Here is an 18,468-nt window from a genome sequence, read left to right on the forward strand (position 1 = left end):
TTCAAGATTTCTATTTTGATTTTTAATTTGTTCTTATTTCCATTTTTTGTTGTTTCATGCTTAATTTATTGTGCTTATCTTTCTCTCTTTTATTGATGTACACATTTAGAGGTGTATATATATATATAGTCCCCTAAATACTGCTTTGGCTACATCCTACAAATTTTGTCATGTCTCATTGTTTTCATTGTCTTTAATGAAATTATTATTTTTATGATTTGTTCTGTCTTACTCATTTTTATGATTGAATTATTTCATTTATACTTCCAAGGGCTTTGTATTGATTAATATTTATTTTATTATGGTCTGTTGCCATGGGCAAGGTCTAGGCTTACTTGTGACTCCAGGGGTTCCCAACAGGTGGTGAACAATCAGTCAAGAAAATAACAAATGGAAGACAGTTTAATCATTACGGGCATGGGAATGCTTTGCATCTGATAGCTCCTCTGCCATCTCCAGGCCTGGTGTTTATTTTTATACCCATTTTCTTGGCACACAGATACATAACCCAACACACATATTCAAAGAGAGATAATTGAAAAAATGATACATTAACTTTTAATAAATCACTTGATTAACATTCTATAGTCTTATATTGTGATTCTTGACAGCCTAAAGATTTCACACAAGATAAATGATTTCATCACAGGTGGCTTAATTTTCTCATAACCCTGTAGGTTTTTTCAACTTACAATCAAGGAAATTTACTTATTACTTTTAATTAAATGGGAATAATTACTCAACAGTTCTTAAAAGACAATTCAACAATCATATCATTGAGGTTGAGGGATACTGGGAACACAATTCAAATTTAGACTGATCATTTTTCAGGGTTTTACTAGGGAGTTGTTGAGTTACTGATTTATGTAATCGAGTCACTGAGGCATATTGAAGCTTGATGTACTTGTATGTTTTGTATGGGCCTTTATGATTGATTTCTGTGTTGGCTTCATGATATTCTGTGAGTGGGAAAGTTTTGGGCTTGGCCTGTAGCTGTGGTTTCACTGGGGATTATGTACCTGAGTAAAAGTTAACCCATGATAGTCTTTTTGGGATAGGGTTTGAGGGTCTGATCTTTTGGTGATGTTTTAGAGAATTAGGGTGTAGGTATTTTGCTCTTGCATTATTCCTTCTGAGATTAGCGGGAATAGTAATCATGTCAAGAGGCATTGGTGAGGGAGGTCATGTAAGGGGGACTGAGTGGGCAATCACATCTTGCCAAAGGCAACTCTGTGGCCTCCTTAGCTATCATGCATGACTCTGTCAAGGCATCATGGCCTGATGGCTCCCAGCAGTCTGTGAAAAGGATTTTTTAAATATTTTTACATTTGTGAGGTTTTATCTCCTAATTTATGGTGAATTTTTATGAAGGTATCATATACAACTGAGAAATAGATATACTCTTTTCTATTCTCATTCAATTTTTTCCTAAAGTCTTTAAAAATCTAACTTTATTTCTTTATGGTTAGATTTATCTACCTCTGAGAATGGAAAGCTGAGGCTCCCAACTGGTATGGTTTTGCTGTCTATTTTCATATATATATTAATAACTTTTTGTTTATGAATTTGGATGTTATGCCATTTTGCCCTCTTTTCTTTCAGCCCCACCCCACTTCTCTTATTCCCTTCCCTTCCTACATTCTCAAAGGGTAGGATAGCTTTCTATACCAAATTGATTGTGTATGTTCTTCCATCTTTGAACCAGTTCTTATGAGAGTAAGGATCAGGTGCTCCCCTTAAATACCCACATTTTCCTCTCCTGTGTAAAAGCTTTCATGCCTTTTTATGTAAGATAATTTACCCTATTTTGCATCTCCCTTCATCTTCCAGTGCATTCCTCTTTCTCACTTATTAATTTTATTTTTTAATACCATCCCCTCATATTCAACTCACACCCTTGACCTCTGTCTATAAATATATATCATTTCTAACTGCCATAATCATGATAATGTTCTTAGGAGTTATAAGAATTCATCATCCCATGTAGGTATATAAACAGTTTTACCTTATTGAATGCCTTTTGATTTCTCTTTTCTGTTTACTTATTTTTTGCTTCTCAAGTCTTGTATTTGAGAGTCATATTTTCTGTTCATCTCTAGTCTCTTCATCAGAAATGTTTGAAAGTCCCCTAGTTCATTGAATACTTGTTTTATCATAATTCATAGGGGATTATGCTCAGTTTTGCTGTGTAAGTGATTCTTAACTGAAATCCTAACTCTTTTTGCCTTCTGAATATCATATTCCGTGCCCTTGGAAGCTTTAATGTTGAAGCTGTAACTCTTGTATTATTCTGACTATGGCTTCACAATATTGGAATTGTTTCTTTTGGGCTACTTGCAATTTTTTCTCTTTGACCAAGAATTTTAGAATATGCTTATAATGTTCCCGGGAGTTATCTTTTTGTTATCTCTTTTTAGAAGGTGATCCAGTTCTTTCTGTTTCTATTTTGTCATCTGGTTCTAGAATATCAGGACTATTTTCCTAAATAATTTCCTAAAAATTGATGTCTTAGCTCTTTTTTTGTTCATGGCATCCAGGAAGTCCAGTCAGTCTTAGATTATCTCTCCTAGTTTTATTTTCCAGGTTGGTTGTTTTTCTGATGATTTATTGCACATTTTCTTTGCTTTTTTTTCATTCTTTTTACTAAAAAAAACAACAACATATTTCTTGATGTCTCATTAGCTTCCACTTGTCTAATTCTAATTTTTAAGATATTACTTTCTTCAGTGAGCTTTTGTATCTCCTTTTCCATTTGGCCAATTCTTTGTAAAGCGTTTATAAAGAGTTCCTTTTCACACCTCTTTTTCCATATGGCCAATTCTGCCTTTAGCAAGTTCTTTTCTTCACTTGATTTTATGCCTCTTTTGTCAATTGGCTTATTCTAGTTTTTACAGTATAGTTTTTTTAGTGGTTTCTTTGTGCCTTCTTTCATAGGTTGTTGACTCTTTTTTCATGTTTTCCTGTAGCACTCATTTTTTTTAATTTTTCTTATTTTTCTTCTACCTTTCCTATTTGATTAAATAATTTTTAGCTCCTCCACTGATTCTTTTTGGACTTGAGAGCAGTATTGACTTTATTGTCTTCTTTTGAACTTGTGTTTTAGCCTTCCCTATGTAAGGGGAAATTTTAGGGTTGTGACTTAATCTAAATTTAATTGGTAGCCAGGGGAAATCCCAAATAAAATATTCAAGTCAGTTTGGAAATTTTATGGTGGTTTAATTAATATAGAGGAAAGGAATTAAGAAGAAGAGAGAGGAAAAGGGTATAAGATTTCTCCTGCCTAGCCTATGCCAGGGGGAGTTCAAAGACCTCCACCACAAGGTCTCTTCAGAAGATTAGAGGCTTTCTAAGAGGATAGTGTTTTGGAAGGTAAAGGAGAAAAGAATCAGCCTAAACTCTGAGAGAGCTCCGCCTCACCTGAACTAGGTTACTAAGCTTCCCCCTGTAGTGTATCAAGGACACTCACCACCAAACCCGGACAATAGCTGCTGCCATGTCAAGATGCCAAGACACTCAGCACTTTGCCACCAGCCACTTCTCCACGCAAAGAGGCCAGAGAGAGGAAGTGACACGAAATATATAGACTGTTTTTTACAACACTTTCCTGCATCTCACATGTACCAAAGGTAGTGTAAGCTTGACTTAGGACAGCCCAGGGGTCTGTCAGTTGTTTCTGATTTGTCATTTGCTAGCACATGTCTGTCATAGGCCATCCTTCTCAATATTTAATCCTTAAGTAGGGATGTAGACATTCCTATTTTGTTAGACTAAGCAGGGTGGAGTAAATCTAAAATTCACACCTGTTACCAATACCTCTTTCTCGTCCATCCTATTTTAAAAATCATTTCAACATAATTTACTCACTCTTGCATCCAATATGTAGACTATTTCTAATTGCCCTGAAGTTCTTAAGGGTTACACATATCATCTTCCCTTATAGGGATCTAAACAGTTTAACTTTATTATATCTCATGATTTCTCTTTCATGTTTACTTTTTTAATGCTTCCCTTAAACCATGTATTTAAAAGTCAAATTTTCCATTCCATTCTGGTCTTTTCATTTAGAGTCCTTGAAAGTTCCATCTTATTTCATTAAATATCTGTGTTTTCCCTTGATTATGCTCAGTTTTGCTGAGTAAGTTATGCCCTTATTCATAATGCTAGTTCTTTTGCCTTCTGGAATATATTTCAAGCCTTCCAATCCTTCAGAATGTGGTAGCTTCTAAATAGTGTGTAGTGTGGATGGAGCCTGTGGCTCCACAATATTTGAATGTTTTTTTTCTGACTGCTTGGGGTATTTTCCCTTTGACATTGGAGCTCTTAAATTTGGATAGAATATTCTTGGTGTGAGTTTTAAAATTAATATTCAATAACTATTGAATTTTAAAAGTTTTATTAATAACTAGGGCAGAAGAACTGCCTGAATTCAGCCTGTCTCAGATCCAAAAAGAGGATGAGGGAGAAGTTATAGCCACTTAAATACAATCACACAAAATGCAGGGACACAGGAAAAGGGAATTTTGGGAAATGCTAAGGAACTTCTGGGAGATAAAGTCAAAAGTTTCAAAAATCTCCATTTATACATATCCCCTGTGATCCTGTTCAGAAATCAGTTTCCCCAAAAGGATCATAGAAACATAATCAACTTTAAAATTGCAATAATTTGTGGATAAAATGAAAAGAGAACAAACCCAATGATTACTAGGTTGACAAAAAAACAATTTGGGGGCAGGCCCCTTTGGCACGAGAGTATACATTAAAAACAAAGGCATTTCAACCCCTCATTGTTCAATTCACATCCCAAAGTTCACTCTGGATCTTCTGATACAGCATGTGGTCTCTGCAGGCTTCTATCTTCATGGCATATTCTGGATTATGGGAGGTAGCAAGTTTCTTATAATAAAATTGCTCAAATTTAAGTAAAAGTTCACAACAATAACCTGGCCCCATGAGGTGAATAATAACAAACACTCAGATCACTCAGGGTTACATGGCTGAATTATATGGTATATGAATCAATTTGCAAAAGAAAATCAAAAACATGAAAAAATTGAAATAGAAGAGAAAAATAACTTGTGGATGAAATACAAAATGTAAAAGTCTTATGCCTAAAAAAAATCTAAGTAAAGGAAAATCAAATCTATAACAGGTCCTTGAATTAGGGTCCAATTAAAATGATTTAAGCAATTATGTATTTACCTGGTCAGTAACCAGGACTACAGAAAGTTTGCCACACAATGAAAGACAGAAAAGGGACTGAATTATAGGAGCCAGAAATTAGTTTTTTCAGTGAGCCTCTGTACCTCTTTTTTCCATTTAGCCAATTCTTTTTTTGAAGGTATTATTTTCTTGTGTGTGTGGCTTTTTTACCAAACACTTAATGATTTTCTCATAATTTTCTTTCCTTAGTCAAAGTTCTTTACTCATTTTTCCTCTAACACTCTTATTTGGTTTTGAAAATTATTTTTTATTTCTTCTGCGAATTCTTGTTTGGCCTATTTCCAATTCACATTTTTCTTGGGGAGGTGGGCTTTGCTTGTAACTTTCAAAATAATTGACTTTTTCTGAGTTTGAGTGTCACTATAGGTAACTTTTTATTGTCAGATTCTTTTTTCTTTATTATTTGCTCATTTTCCAGCCTATTTCTTGACTTTTAATTTAATATTAAAGTTGAACTCTGTTCTCATGTGAAAGTGAGGAAATGAAGGAGAGACTACTGTCCCAAGCTTCAGGCCTCTTCACACTGCTATTTTCAGAATTAGTTCTGGAAGTTTGGAAGCTCTTCTCCCTCTCCCTTTTTGCTTTAGGCATGATATATATCATAGGTTATAGCTGGTTGACATTTGTGGGTCATGGTGGTAGGGAGAGTAGAAGCCCTTTTGTCTACAAGGGTTGCTCTCCTCTATGATCACTTTAGGAGCCAGGATGGAAGCAGGAATGATAGCAAAATGTGAAGGATGGATTGAAGGCAGCAAAGAACTAATGCAATCATGGAAAAATATCAGCAAAGATTTTTTTCTAGGTGGTAGCAAGGAGAAGAAGGGACTGATAAATAAAATTTAAAAACTGATTAGAAATGAAGTGATGGAGAAGGAAGTATCAAAGATTTCAGAACTGAAGGTATAATATTTAGTGGGTTTTGAATGTGGGGAATTAGGTGAATGTTCCTGTTACAGACAAGAAGAGTGAAGTCAGAAGGTGGTTGGTTAGAGGGAGGAAATAAGTTTGGTTTCGAACATGTTGAGTCACGTAATGGTAGAAAGCCCAGATGTAGATGTTATAAAGGCAGTTAGAGATCTTTATTGGAAGTCAGAAGAAAGGCCAAAGCTAAAGATTCATTTTTGGAAATTATTTGCATGGAGGTATAGTAATGGATGTCAAGAGAAGGAAGTACATAAAGAGAAGAGAAATGAGCCAAGAAATGAGACTTTGACAACTCTCTTTTTTTACTTCCATATTCACTTACCAAGTTAGCCCATTAGGCATCATTCTAGAATGGTTGTATCATTTTAAAGCTCCACCAACAGGGTATTAGTGTCCCAATTTTCCCACATCTCCAACATTTATCATTTTTGTCTTTTGGCTATATTAGCCAAGTGTGAGGTGGTACCTCTGAGTTGTTTTAATTTGCATTTATCTAATCAATAGTGATTTGAAGTATTTTCATATGACTTAAGATAGTTTTAAATTCTTCATCTGAGAACTGCCTGTCCATAAATTTTACCATTTGTCAATTGGGGAATGATTTCTAAATTTTGATCAAAAACAATTTTCCCCCAATATTTTTTGTTTCCCTTCTTCTAATTTTGGTTATATTGGTTTTGTTTGTGATAAACTTTTTTTAATATAATCAAATGCATCTATTTTACATCTTATAATGTTTATTTTGTCTTGTTTTGGTTGTAAATTCTTCAATTACCCTTATATCTGATAGGTAAACTATTTTGTGCTCCCCTAATTTGTTTATGGTATCACCTTTTATTTTTTATCTTTTTCCTTTTAAACATTATTTTATTTGGTTATTTTCAAACATTATTCATTGAAAAAAGATCATTTTCTTTTCCTTCCCCCCCCTCCCCCCCCGCCACCCCTCCCATAGCCGACACACGATTCCACTGGGTATCACATGTGTCCCTGATCCGAACCCATTTCCATGTTGTTGGTATTTGCATTAGGGTGTTCATTTGGAGTCTCTCCTCAATCATATCCCCTCAACACCTGTAGTCAAGCAGTTGCCTTTCCTCAGCAATTTTACTCCCACAGTTTGTCCTCAGCTTGTGGATAGTGTTTTTTCTCATAGATCCCTGCAGATTGTTCAGGGACATTGCATTGACACTAATGGAGAAGTCCATTACGTTCGATTGTACCACAGTGTATCAGTCTCTGTGTACAATGTTCTCCTGGCTCTGCTCCTTTCACTCTGCATCACTTCCTGGAGGTTGTTCCAGTCTCCATGGCATTCCTCCACTTTATTATTCCTTTGAGCACATCACCAACATATACCACAATTTATTCAGCCATTCCACAATTGAAGGGCATCCCCTCATTTTCCAGTTTTTTGCCACCACAAAGAGTACAGCTATGAATATTCTTGTACAAGTTTTTTTCCTTATTATCTCTTTGGGGTACAAACCCAGCAGTGCTATGGCTGGATCAAAGGGCAGACTGCCTTTTATCACCATTTGGGCATATTTCCAAATTGCCCTCCAGAATGGTTGGATCAATTCACAACTCCACCAATAATGAATTAATGTCCTGACTTTGCCACATCCCCTCCAGCATTCATTCCTTTGCTGTCATGTTAGCCAATCGGTTAGGTGTGAGATGATACCTCAGAGTTGTTTTGATATGCATCTCTCTGATCATAAGAGATTTAGAACACTTTTTCATGTGCTTATTAATAGTTTTGATTTTTTAACTGAAAACTGCCTATTCATGTCCCTTGCCCATTTATCAATTGGAGAATGGCTTGATTTTTTGGACAATTGATTTAGCTCTTTATAAAAATTTGAGTAATTAAACCTTTGTCAGAGGTTTTTGTTATGAAGAGATTGTTTCCCAATTTGTTGCTTCCCTTCAGATTTTAGTTACATTGGTTTTGTTTGTACAAAACCTTTTTAATTTGATGTAGTCAAAATTATTTATTTTACATTTTGTGTGTCTAAGTCTTGCTTGGTTTTAAAATCTTTCCCTTCCCAAAGGTCTGACATGTATACGCTTCTGTGTTCACTTAATTTACTTATAGTTTCCTTCTTTATGTTCAAGTCATTCACCCATTCTGAGTTTATCTTGGTGTAAGGTGTGAGGTGTTGATCCAAACCTAATCTCTCTCACACTTCCAATTTTCCCAGCAGTTTTTATCAAATAGTGGATTTTTGTCCCAAAAGCTAGTATCTTTGGGTTTGTCATAGACTGTCTTGCTGAGGTCACTTACCCCAAGTCTATTCCACTGATCCTCCTTTGTGTCTCTTAGCCAGTAAAAAATTGTTTTGATGACCACTGCTTTATAATATAGTTTGAGATCTGGGACTGCAAGACCACGTTCCATTGTATTTTTTTTTCATTATTTCCCTGGCTATCCTTGATCCTTTGTTCTTGCAAATGAACTTTGTTGTGGTTTTTTCTAATTCAGTAAAAAAGTTTTTTTGGTAGTTCAATGGGTATGGCAGTAAATAATAAGTTTGGATAGGATGGTCATTTTTATTATATTAGCTCGTCCTACCCATGAGCAGTCAATGTTTTTCCAATTGCTCAAGTCTAGTTTTAGTTGTGTGGAGAGTGTTTTGTAGTTGTGTTCATAGAGTTCCTGTGTTTGTCTCAGCAGATAGATTCCTAAGTATTTTATATTGTCTAAGGTCTTTTTGAATGGAATTTCCCTTTCTATTCCTTGCTGCTGAGATGCATTGGAGATATATAGAAATGCTGATGGCTTATGTGGGTTTATTTTGTATTCTGATACTTTGCTAAAGTTGTTGATTATTTCCACTAGTTTTTTTTGTTGATTTTCTAGAATTCTTTAAGTAGACCATCATATCATCCTCAAAGAGTGACAGCTTGGTCTCCTCATTGCCATTTTTAATACCTTCAATTTCTTTTTCTTCTCTAATTGTTACTGCTAGTTTTTCTAGTACTATGTTAAATAATAAAGGTGATAATGGTCATCCTTGTTTGATACCTGATCTTATTGGGAATGCATCTAGTTTATCCCCATTGCAGATGATGTTTGCTGATGGTTTTAGATATATACTTTTTCTTAGTTTTAGGAAAGACACTTCTATTTCAAAGTTTTCCAGTGTTTTTAATAGGAATGGGTGTTGTATTTTATCAATGCCTTTTTCTGCACCTATTGAGATAATCATGTGATTTTTATTGGTTTGCTTGTTGATATGGTCAATTATGTGGATGGTTTTCCTAATACTGAACCATCCTTGCATTCCTGGTATAAATCCTACTTGGTCATAATGAATGACCCTCCTGATCATTTGCTGGAGTCTTTTTGCTAGTATCCTGTTTAAGATTTTTTCAGCTATGTTCATTAGGGAGATGGGTCTGTAGTTTTCCTTCTCCGTTTTTGACCTGCCTGGCTTTGGAATCAGTACCATATTTGTGTCATGAAAGGAATTTGGTAGAACTCCTTCTTTGCTTATTATGTCAAATAATTTGTATAGTATTGGAATTAGCTGTTCTTTGAATGTTTGATAGAATTCACTTGTGAATCCATCAGGCCCTGGGGATTTTTTCTTAGGCAGTTTGGATTTAGTTTGAATTTCTTAGGCCTGTTGGATTTCTTTTTCTTATATGGGATTATTTAAGAATTCTATTTCTTCTTCTGTTAGTCTTGGCAATTTATATTTTTGTAAATATTCATCCATATCGCCTAGATTGGCATATTTATTGTCAATAATTGGGCAAAGTAGTTTTTAATGATTGCCTTAATTTCTTCTTCATTGGAGGTAAGGTACCCCTTTTCATCTATGATACTGTTAATATGCTTTTCTTCTTTCCTTTTTTAAATTAGATTGACTAGTACTTTGTCTATTTTGTTTGTTTTTTCAAAGTACCAGGTTCTAGTCTTATTTATTAGTTCATTAGTTCTATCACTTTTGATTTTATTAATTTCTTCCTTAGTTTTTAGGATCTCTAATTTGGTTTTCTTCTGGGGGTTTTTAATTTGTTCACTTTCAAGTTGTTTGATTTCCATGCCCAATTCATTGATATCTTCCCTCCCTAATTTGTTAATATATGCACTCAAGGATATGGATTTTCCTCTGAATACTGCTTTGGCTGCATCCCATACGTTTTCAAAGGATGTCTCACCATTGTCATTTTCTTCAATGAAAGTATTAATTGTTTCCATGATTTGTTCTCTAACTAACAATTTGTGGAGTATCACATTATTTAATTTCCAATTGATTTTTAATTTGGCTCTCCAAGTACCCTTACTGATCATTATTTTTATTGCCTTATGATCTGTAAAGGTTGCATTTATTATTTCTGCTTTTCTGAATTTGTATGCTAGTATATGGTCAATCTTTGTGAATGTGCAATGGGCTGCTGAAAAGAAGGTGTATTTCTTTTTGTCCCTATTTATTTTTCTCCATATGTCTATTAATTCTAATTTTTCTAAGGTTTCATTCACATCTTTTACGTCTTTCTTATTTATTTTTTTATTTTATTTATCTAAATTTGATAGTGGTTGGTTCAGGTTTCCCACTAGTTAGTATAGTTTTACTATCTATTTCCTCCTTCAATTCTCCTAGTTTCTCCATTAGAAATTTGGGGGCTATACCATTTGGTGCATACATGTTGATTAGTGATATTTCCTTGTTGTCTATACTCCCTTTTATCAGGATGTATTTACCTTCCCTAACCCTTTTAATCAGGTCTATTTTTGCTTTGGCTTTGTCAGATATCATGATTGCAACTCCTGCCTTCTTTCTGTTAGTTGAAGCCCAATAGATCTTACTCCAACCTTTAATTCTGACCTTGTGAGTACCTACCCAGTATCATCACCTTTTCTTTCTAAATCATGTATCTTTTTTGACTTCATCTTAGTTTATGGTGTGAGATATTTAGTCTATGCTTAGTTTTTGCCACTTTATTTTCCAGTTTTCCCAGCAGATTTTGTCAAATAATGAGTTCCTCCAAAAGCTTGAATCTTTGGGTTTGTCAAACACTAGATTATGGTGTGCATTTATTACTGTGTATTGATTGCCTAATTCCTTGTTGGCAAAGCAGTGGCAGGGGAGCCAGGGTGGTATGGGGAGGTTTGCTCCCCTCCCCCTTTCCACAGCAGCCAAGGACATTTTTCCATGCCCCACCCCTCTGTCCAGCTGCCCAATCCAAGCACTTCCTCCCTCCACTGTCTGGGGTAATGCAGAGGGGGTTTACAGGCAGCTTGAAGTTGCCTGTGGAGCACACAAAATCTCAGAAATGTTCATCATTGCTGGCCTATTCCATTCCATTGATCCTCTATATTTCTTAGCAAGTACCATTCTATTTTGATGGTCTCCTCTTCATAATACAGTTTGAGATCCCACTATAGCTGATGTTTTCCTTCATATTTTTTCATTAATTCCCCTCATATTCTAGGTTTTTTGTTCTTCCAGAAGAATTTTGTTATTAATTTTCATAGCTCTATAAAATAACTTTTGGGCAGATGAATTGGAATGCATGGAATAAATTAATTTAGGTATTATTGTCATTATTATTATATTGGTTCAATCTCCTCTTGAGCAATTATTATTTTTCCAGTTGTTTACATTTGACTTTATTTATGTGAAAAGTGTTTTGTGGTTGTGATCATATAGTTCCTGGGTTTATTTGACAAATGGATTCTCAGGTATTTTATATTTTCTATGGTTATTTTAAATGGACCTTCTCTTTATATCTCTTGCTGTTGGACTTTATAGGTAGTATAGATAAATGCTATTGATTTATGTGATTTTTATTTTATATCTTACAATTTTACTAACGTTGTTCATATATTGTTTCAGTTAGTTTTTTGGTTGATTCTATAGGATTCTCTAAGTATACCATCCTATTTATAAAGAGTGATAATTTTATTTCTTAATTGCCTATTCTAATTCCTTCAGTTTCTTCTTTTATTCTTTTAGCTTGTATAATATTTCAAATGAATAAAATAAAACAGACAAGATCAGAATGGAAACTAATTATGTTAAAATAAAGCTATTTTTCTATTCAAGTTCAGCAACCCCTCCCCCAAATCTATGAGTTCATTCTTGGATTTTAGAGACTTCAGATTAAGAACTCTTGATATAAAAGGGATATCCTCCCCTATTTCCTGGAAGATATAGAGGAAGCATTTTTGTTTACCACATCCTATTACTACCTTAAACTAAAATTTCAGCCCACTAACCCCACCTCTCTTTTACCAAAAATAATGTCTGACTATGCCTTATCTATCCTGTACACATGAAATTAGTTTTTTGATCTAAACTTTAATACATTTATTCATTTTAAGTTTTATCTGTTTAGATTCAACCTACTGTTCAATATATTTTGGGCATCAAGCTGATGAAGTCCCACTCATATATTTGGTTTTAAAAACTTTTTATTTGGTTTCATCCATCTAACTATTTTTCATTGATGCTGGTCAAACCAAACTTCTTACTGCCATGTACTAAGGTACATGCCATGTTCAATATTATTTTTTCTGTTTCTTTCAGATTCTAAATTGAGGGAAAAAAGTAAAGTCAGATAACCTTATCATTTTGAAATTCCTCATCATCTGTCATTTTGTTGACAGCCAATTAAATTAAAAAATTAAAATCCTTAACTTCCTGATTAATCTTGGCCTCCTTCTATACCTTTCCCATACAAATGTCTCCATTGTTTGTTCCTACCCTAGTGGTAGAGATCATATTTTTAACGGATCTACCTATCCCCTCCTTTTATTCATCTTCCTTTAAATACCACCTATTTCTACATATTTTGTTCTCTAAAACTCCTATTTTCAGAAAACAGTATTTTTAATTCCATTCTTCCTTATTCAACTAACCAGTTTGTCACATGCCTATCTTTTTCTACTCTACAGATTTCCAAGACCTCACTAGTCTTCCCCAAACTACATTATGATTTATTGTGGTTTAATTTATATTCTGCAACTTTGCTAAAGCTGTTAATTGTTTCAATTAGTTTTTTGATTGATTCTCTAGGATTATCTAAGTATACCATTATATCTACAAAGAGTGATAGCTTTATTTCTTCATTGCCTGTTCTGATTCCTACAATTCATTCTTCTTTTATTGTTTTAGCTAGAAAAAGTATTTCAAATACATGAAATAAAACAGAGGACATTAATTCCTTCTATCCCCAAGTTTATGTGTCAGTAGTCGTTCTGTTCCTACAAGTATTGTAATGTCACCCTAACAAAAAAACCCTCACATTTTTTAGTTGTACAAATCAGATGATTATTTAAAATGTAAAACTTTATTAAGACTATTAAATACAATGTATAAAAAACAATCTTTTTATTATATTGATTAATGTTACATCTTAAGCACATCTGTTATATAGGATTTAATGGATTTGCTCTGGGTCAATAAAATGTTAACAAATACATTAAAGTAATCTTTTAAGAAAAATAGCATTGAATCTGGGGGAAACCCCAGACATGGAGTCAGAAGAAATGGATTTCAATCCTGGCGTGGGTACTTATTGCTGTGGGACCATAAAAAAGTCACTTCATCTTTTAATCATTGCTTTCTCCATTTATAAAAATGAAATAATCATGACACTGGATTTGGGGTAATAATATCAATTTATTGATTAGATGAGCAGAAACAATAAATTAATAGATCTCACTGATTAGAGACCAGGAAGTTCCTTCGTGCTGGTCAAAAAATACAGTTTAAGAGCTGATTATTCATTTCTCTTGAAAATCCTGAAACCTCTCTAATTGGTAAATAGCTAATTAGGAGGTGGACTTAGAGACTTCAATTTCTCCCTCCTTACTTCATCACAGGGGAGATGGGTCTTTACCTAAATAACGGAAAACACTAAAAAAATCATGGTTGATCTATCTTGCTTTCAAAGTGGTCAGAGTTCATCATGGCTCATCAACCCTGCCTTTAATTTTTTTCAAGGTTTTAATAAAAGACAGAAGGTTCTAGCCCAGTTTAAAAGCTTGGGGCCTGGGAGTAACCTTAATTTTTGCAACAGACCATGGAAGTATAAAGAGAAAATGGTTTCATATAAAAATATTGCTAATTATGATACAATTTAATATTAATTTTCTTCACTATTAATATTTGTATTACCTAACTTCAAAGCATGTTTAACATGTTGTATACATTTGGCTTATTATTTAGAACTAGATATTTATTTGTATTTTATAAAACAGGATTACGTTAATACTATTTTGATTGTCTATATAATGTCAAAAATTATATAAAGCAATTTTTCTGAAGTAAAATTTCTTTAAGTATGTTATTGTTCACAAATATTCAAATTGGTATCATTTATATACACTACAGAAATATTTACATGACATTTACATTTGGAAAAAAGATGTGCATTGATAACTTTTATTTCTCATAATTTAAGATGATAATGCCTGTCAAAAGGAAAATGTCCGAAGCAACAATGGTTATTCCTGGTACAGACAAATTGACTGTGAAGACCTTAATCACCAATACATGTAAGTTATTAAAATTTATAATATACACTATTAATTATAAGGGATATTTCAAATGGGTACTTTTAATTTTTCTTTAAGAGAAAATTAATCTTAACATTTTATTATAGGATGAAAACTTCAAAAGTAGGAACACTTTTGACTATATAAATCTATATATTTACATATATAATTTGTCTTTATAACCCTTTATTCACTGTATCACCTAGGTGGAGAGAGAAAATTCATATTTGTGTATGTATATATGTATATTTCTAAAAATGTATCACTAATGCCATAACTAATAATAAAAATTCTATTCTGTGTTTTAGCAACACCTCGAATAGGAAGAGTTAAACCACCTTTGAAAATGGTGAACTCTGCTGAACCTCCCAGTGTTTACAAAGTAAAAGAAAGGGGAGCAAAGAATGCTGTCTCTCTTCCTGGTTCAGTTGAAGGCAGGAATCCACACAGCTACCAAAGTGATTTCCCTAAATCTCAGGTCTAACCATGTCATTCCTCTGTTCAATAAATACCAATAGTTCCCTATCATCTGAAGAATAAAATATAAGCTATTTCTAATATTCAAAGATTATCACAACTTGACCCAACTTACCTTTCCAACCTTGTTACACATTAATTTATTTCTAATACTCTATAAAGCTCAGACATACTGACCTTCTTACTATTTTTCATAAAAGACAACCTATCTCTTAATTCTCTGCTTTGCATTGAATACCCATCATGCATTTAATGTATACCTTCTCTATTTCCATCTTTTAGAATCTTATTTCTTTCAAGAAAGTTATACATTTAAGACTTTCACTGATTGAAACAGCTGCTAGAGCATCTCCCCTCAGAAATCTCCTAATATATATTTTATGCATGTATGTATGTGTGTATATATATATACACATACATGTTTTATATCCATAAAATAGAAGTTCCTTGAGGATAGGAATTATTTCTATTTGTATTCATATTCCATATAGTAAGGACTTGATAATAGTCTTATTGATTTGATAGTGTAGAAAAGGTAACTAATTATATCAGAAGTTTTAAAATGACATTTTGCTCAGTAGATTCAGAGGATATATATATATGTATACATATATATATACTTATGTATCTATATATAGTCATTTCCATATATAGTTATATGTAGAAATTTTTATTTTATAATACAGTAAAGCATTAGCATTTTTCAGTATACTTGAGTTTCAGTTAGTATACTCAAACATACTCTTCATTAATATAGTAAAAATCTCTCTGGAATTTTTTTTACTTAAAATTGTAAATTTAACTTTTAAGGTATCCACTTTAAATATTGATATATCATCTTTTTGTGTTTATCTTCTTTCTTCTAATCTCATCCTTAATCAATTCTAGCCATAACTAGAAAGTTAACAAGTACACATGAAAATGAAAATACTGCTGGTTATAAGAATATCTAACAATTCCTAGGGATTCCTTCAATTAATTTCAACCATATTTATTATGGGAAGTGAAAATGGATAACTAGCTTTTACTGCTACTACTGTGCGTGAGATTTTATCTATAATATGGAATTTACAAGTAGGTCATTATTCAACAAATATATTTATGGGATCTTTTCATAATACTCCCTAAAGGACATAGTTAATGTTTCTGAAGTAGAATAAACATATACAGGGCAGTGGTACAAGAAACCAACTGGAATACTTATAGCTCTCTTTTTCATGCTTCTTTATTTGAGCTGAAAATAATTGGTCTATTCTCTAAGATAGCATTTGAAACATTTTTGAAGCAAATAGAAACATCACTTATTAGGAACTAAATTAATGATGATCACTTAAAAAAGCTTTAAGATTTTTAAAATTCAAAATCATAATTTCCTGAGATTTAGCAATAAGAATGGGTATAAAGGATATGTGTTTAATACCTTCTCTTATCTTTATAATAGATCACAGTTTCTAAAGTCTCAGAAGCGATAGAAAATGATGTGAACAGGAATGTATTAGTTAAGCAAAATACTAGTAAGTATCTTTGGGTTCAATTTAAATTATTATTTTTTGTCATTTGCCCTCCCTATACTACCTCTGTTCTTCATACACTATTGTTGATAGTTTTTTTAAAAGTTTTTTTTTTTACTGACAACTATATGCTCAGAATTTTCATAGTCATGAAGAATGCAAAAGAAATATAAAACTTTTTATCTGAAAAACTTAAATCAGTAAGAAAACAGGTTCAATGAGAGATCTTTCTTCCTGGAGAAAAAATATAATTTGTATTTTATTTAGATGGAGATGTGGATATCATTCCTGATTCACAACCAGTTGGGAAAAAAGATAAGCCTTTGTAAGTATTCAAAGGACCTACCAAACTATTAGAAATGGAAATTACCTAAGCATTGTTTTACCAGGTTATAATCAATTTATTGTTAAAGACAAATATTTCTTAATGCTACAATATGAGCTAAAGAACAATCGCGTATCATAAAGAAAATACTAGAATATTACAGGTAGGAAATATCAGATTTACTTGATTTCTTGGAAAATGAATAACATTGTAATTTGGATAGCAGAATTTTATAGCACTTAAATGTTTGAACTTGTTAAAAATGCCAATTATGTAAAGTATAGCCATTATCCTGTGTACTAAGAACTTAGTAAATTCTAGTTTAACACATTCCAAAGTAAAGACTATCTAATTTTAAATTTATTAGGGTCTGTTAATATTTAAATAAAATTAAATACCAATGTCTTTTTGTTTAGCACCAATCTAAACAAAATTATTTTTGTAGATTGCCTGGTGTTTTGGACAACTTTTGTGAAAATGATATCTACTCCAAATGGACATGCTGGACACCTATAACAAATATTAAAATTTGTAGTAAAGAGAGTGCAAGCACATCACCAGAAGAAACATTTAATCAAGGTTAAATTTATGTAATAATGTATAATTGCTTTATAATAATAACAGTGAAATATTAACTTTATAGCTTTAAGTAAATAAAATAATGCAGTTAAATTGTTTTCTTTCTCCTCCACTAGATATTCTTACTGAAAGGGTCAGTAAAAAATCCTCTATTTCATCAATATCTGATGATATTACTCTAGAAAAACCTTTAGTACAAAATCAGAAAAGAAAAGGAGACATGGAAAATAACAGAAAGAAGAAAAAAGTAGAAACTTATGAAACAAATAGACAATCACTAAATCATTCTATTAGTATAGGTCAGGAAAATATTGAAAAAAACAAGGAAAATGACTGGCATATTGAATCTGAAACCTTTAAATCAGTTCTTCTGAATAGAACTATTGAAAAATCTCTGATATACACCAAAAAATTGGTTCTGGCAAAAGATCTAAATACTGATTGTTATGATAAAACTATTTCTTCTGGGATGAATGCCAAAAGTAATAGAAGACCTGTGAAAGGAAAGACATCAGAAATTAGATCTTGTGACTTAGAAACAAATAGAAAGGTAAGTTTTCAGAATAATCTGATTTTCATATTACTGCTTTTCCATTATAATATAATTTCAAAAATATCTTGATTCAATTAAGGAAAATTTGAAATTTTTGTTAAAATTTAGGCATTTAAAAAATTAAGACATTTTTCTTATCTCGTCTCTAAGGTCCGTTTCAACTGCTATCCTTTTTTTGAAGTTTTCCCAATATACCTAACTAGAAATAGTGACCCCTTCTCCTGAACTGAAGTATTTTCTACCTTTCTTATTGTACTTATTCATACTTATCCATGAATTTCAGATATTTGTGAATTCTTTAACTCCCTTACTAGATATTTAATTCCTTAAAATTATAAAGAATCTCTCCGTCTGTCTGTGT

At 32.5% G+C, this 18,468-nt stretch overlaps 1 protein-coding gene across 12 annotated transcripts in view; it reads left to right on the forward strand.

The window, feature by feature from the left end:
• The window catches only part of SYCP2 (synaptonemal complex protein 2), a 123,050-nt gene that overhangs the window by 44,163 nt on the left and 60,419 nt on the right, over positions 1-18,468 (forward strand). For all 12 annotated transcript variants that reach the window (XR_008915427.1, XR_458499.3, XR_458500.3 and 9 more), the window contains 6 exons: positions 14,569-14,662; positions 14,971-15,140; positions 16,581-16,653; positions 16,918-16,975; positions 17,421-17,554; positions 17,671-18,104. Coding sequence is in view for 9 of the 12 variants with exons in the window: in XM_007475626.3 (XP_007475688.2) it covers positions 14,569-14,662; positions 14,971-15,140; positions 16,581-16,653; positions 16,918-16,975; positions 17,421-17,554; positions 17,671-18,104 (963 nt within the window). In the remaining 3 variants the exon portion in view is untranslated. The remainder of the gene's footprint in view (positions 1-14,568; positions 14,663-14,970; positions 15,141-16,580; positions 16,654-16,917; positions 16,976-17,420; positions 17,555-17,670; positions 18,105-18,468) is intronic.

The sequence above is a fragment of the Monodelphis domestica genome, chromosome 1 (assembly GCF_027887165.1).
Source record: "Monodelphis domestica isolate mMonDom1 chromosome 1, mMonDom1.pri, whole genome shotgun sequence".
In the NCBI taxonomy this organism is placed as follows: domain Eukaryota; kingdom Metazoa; phylum Chordata; class Mammalia; order Didelphimorphia; family Didelphidae; genus Monodelphis; species Monodelphis domestica.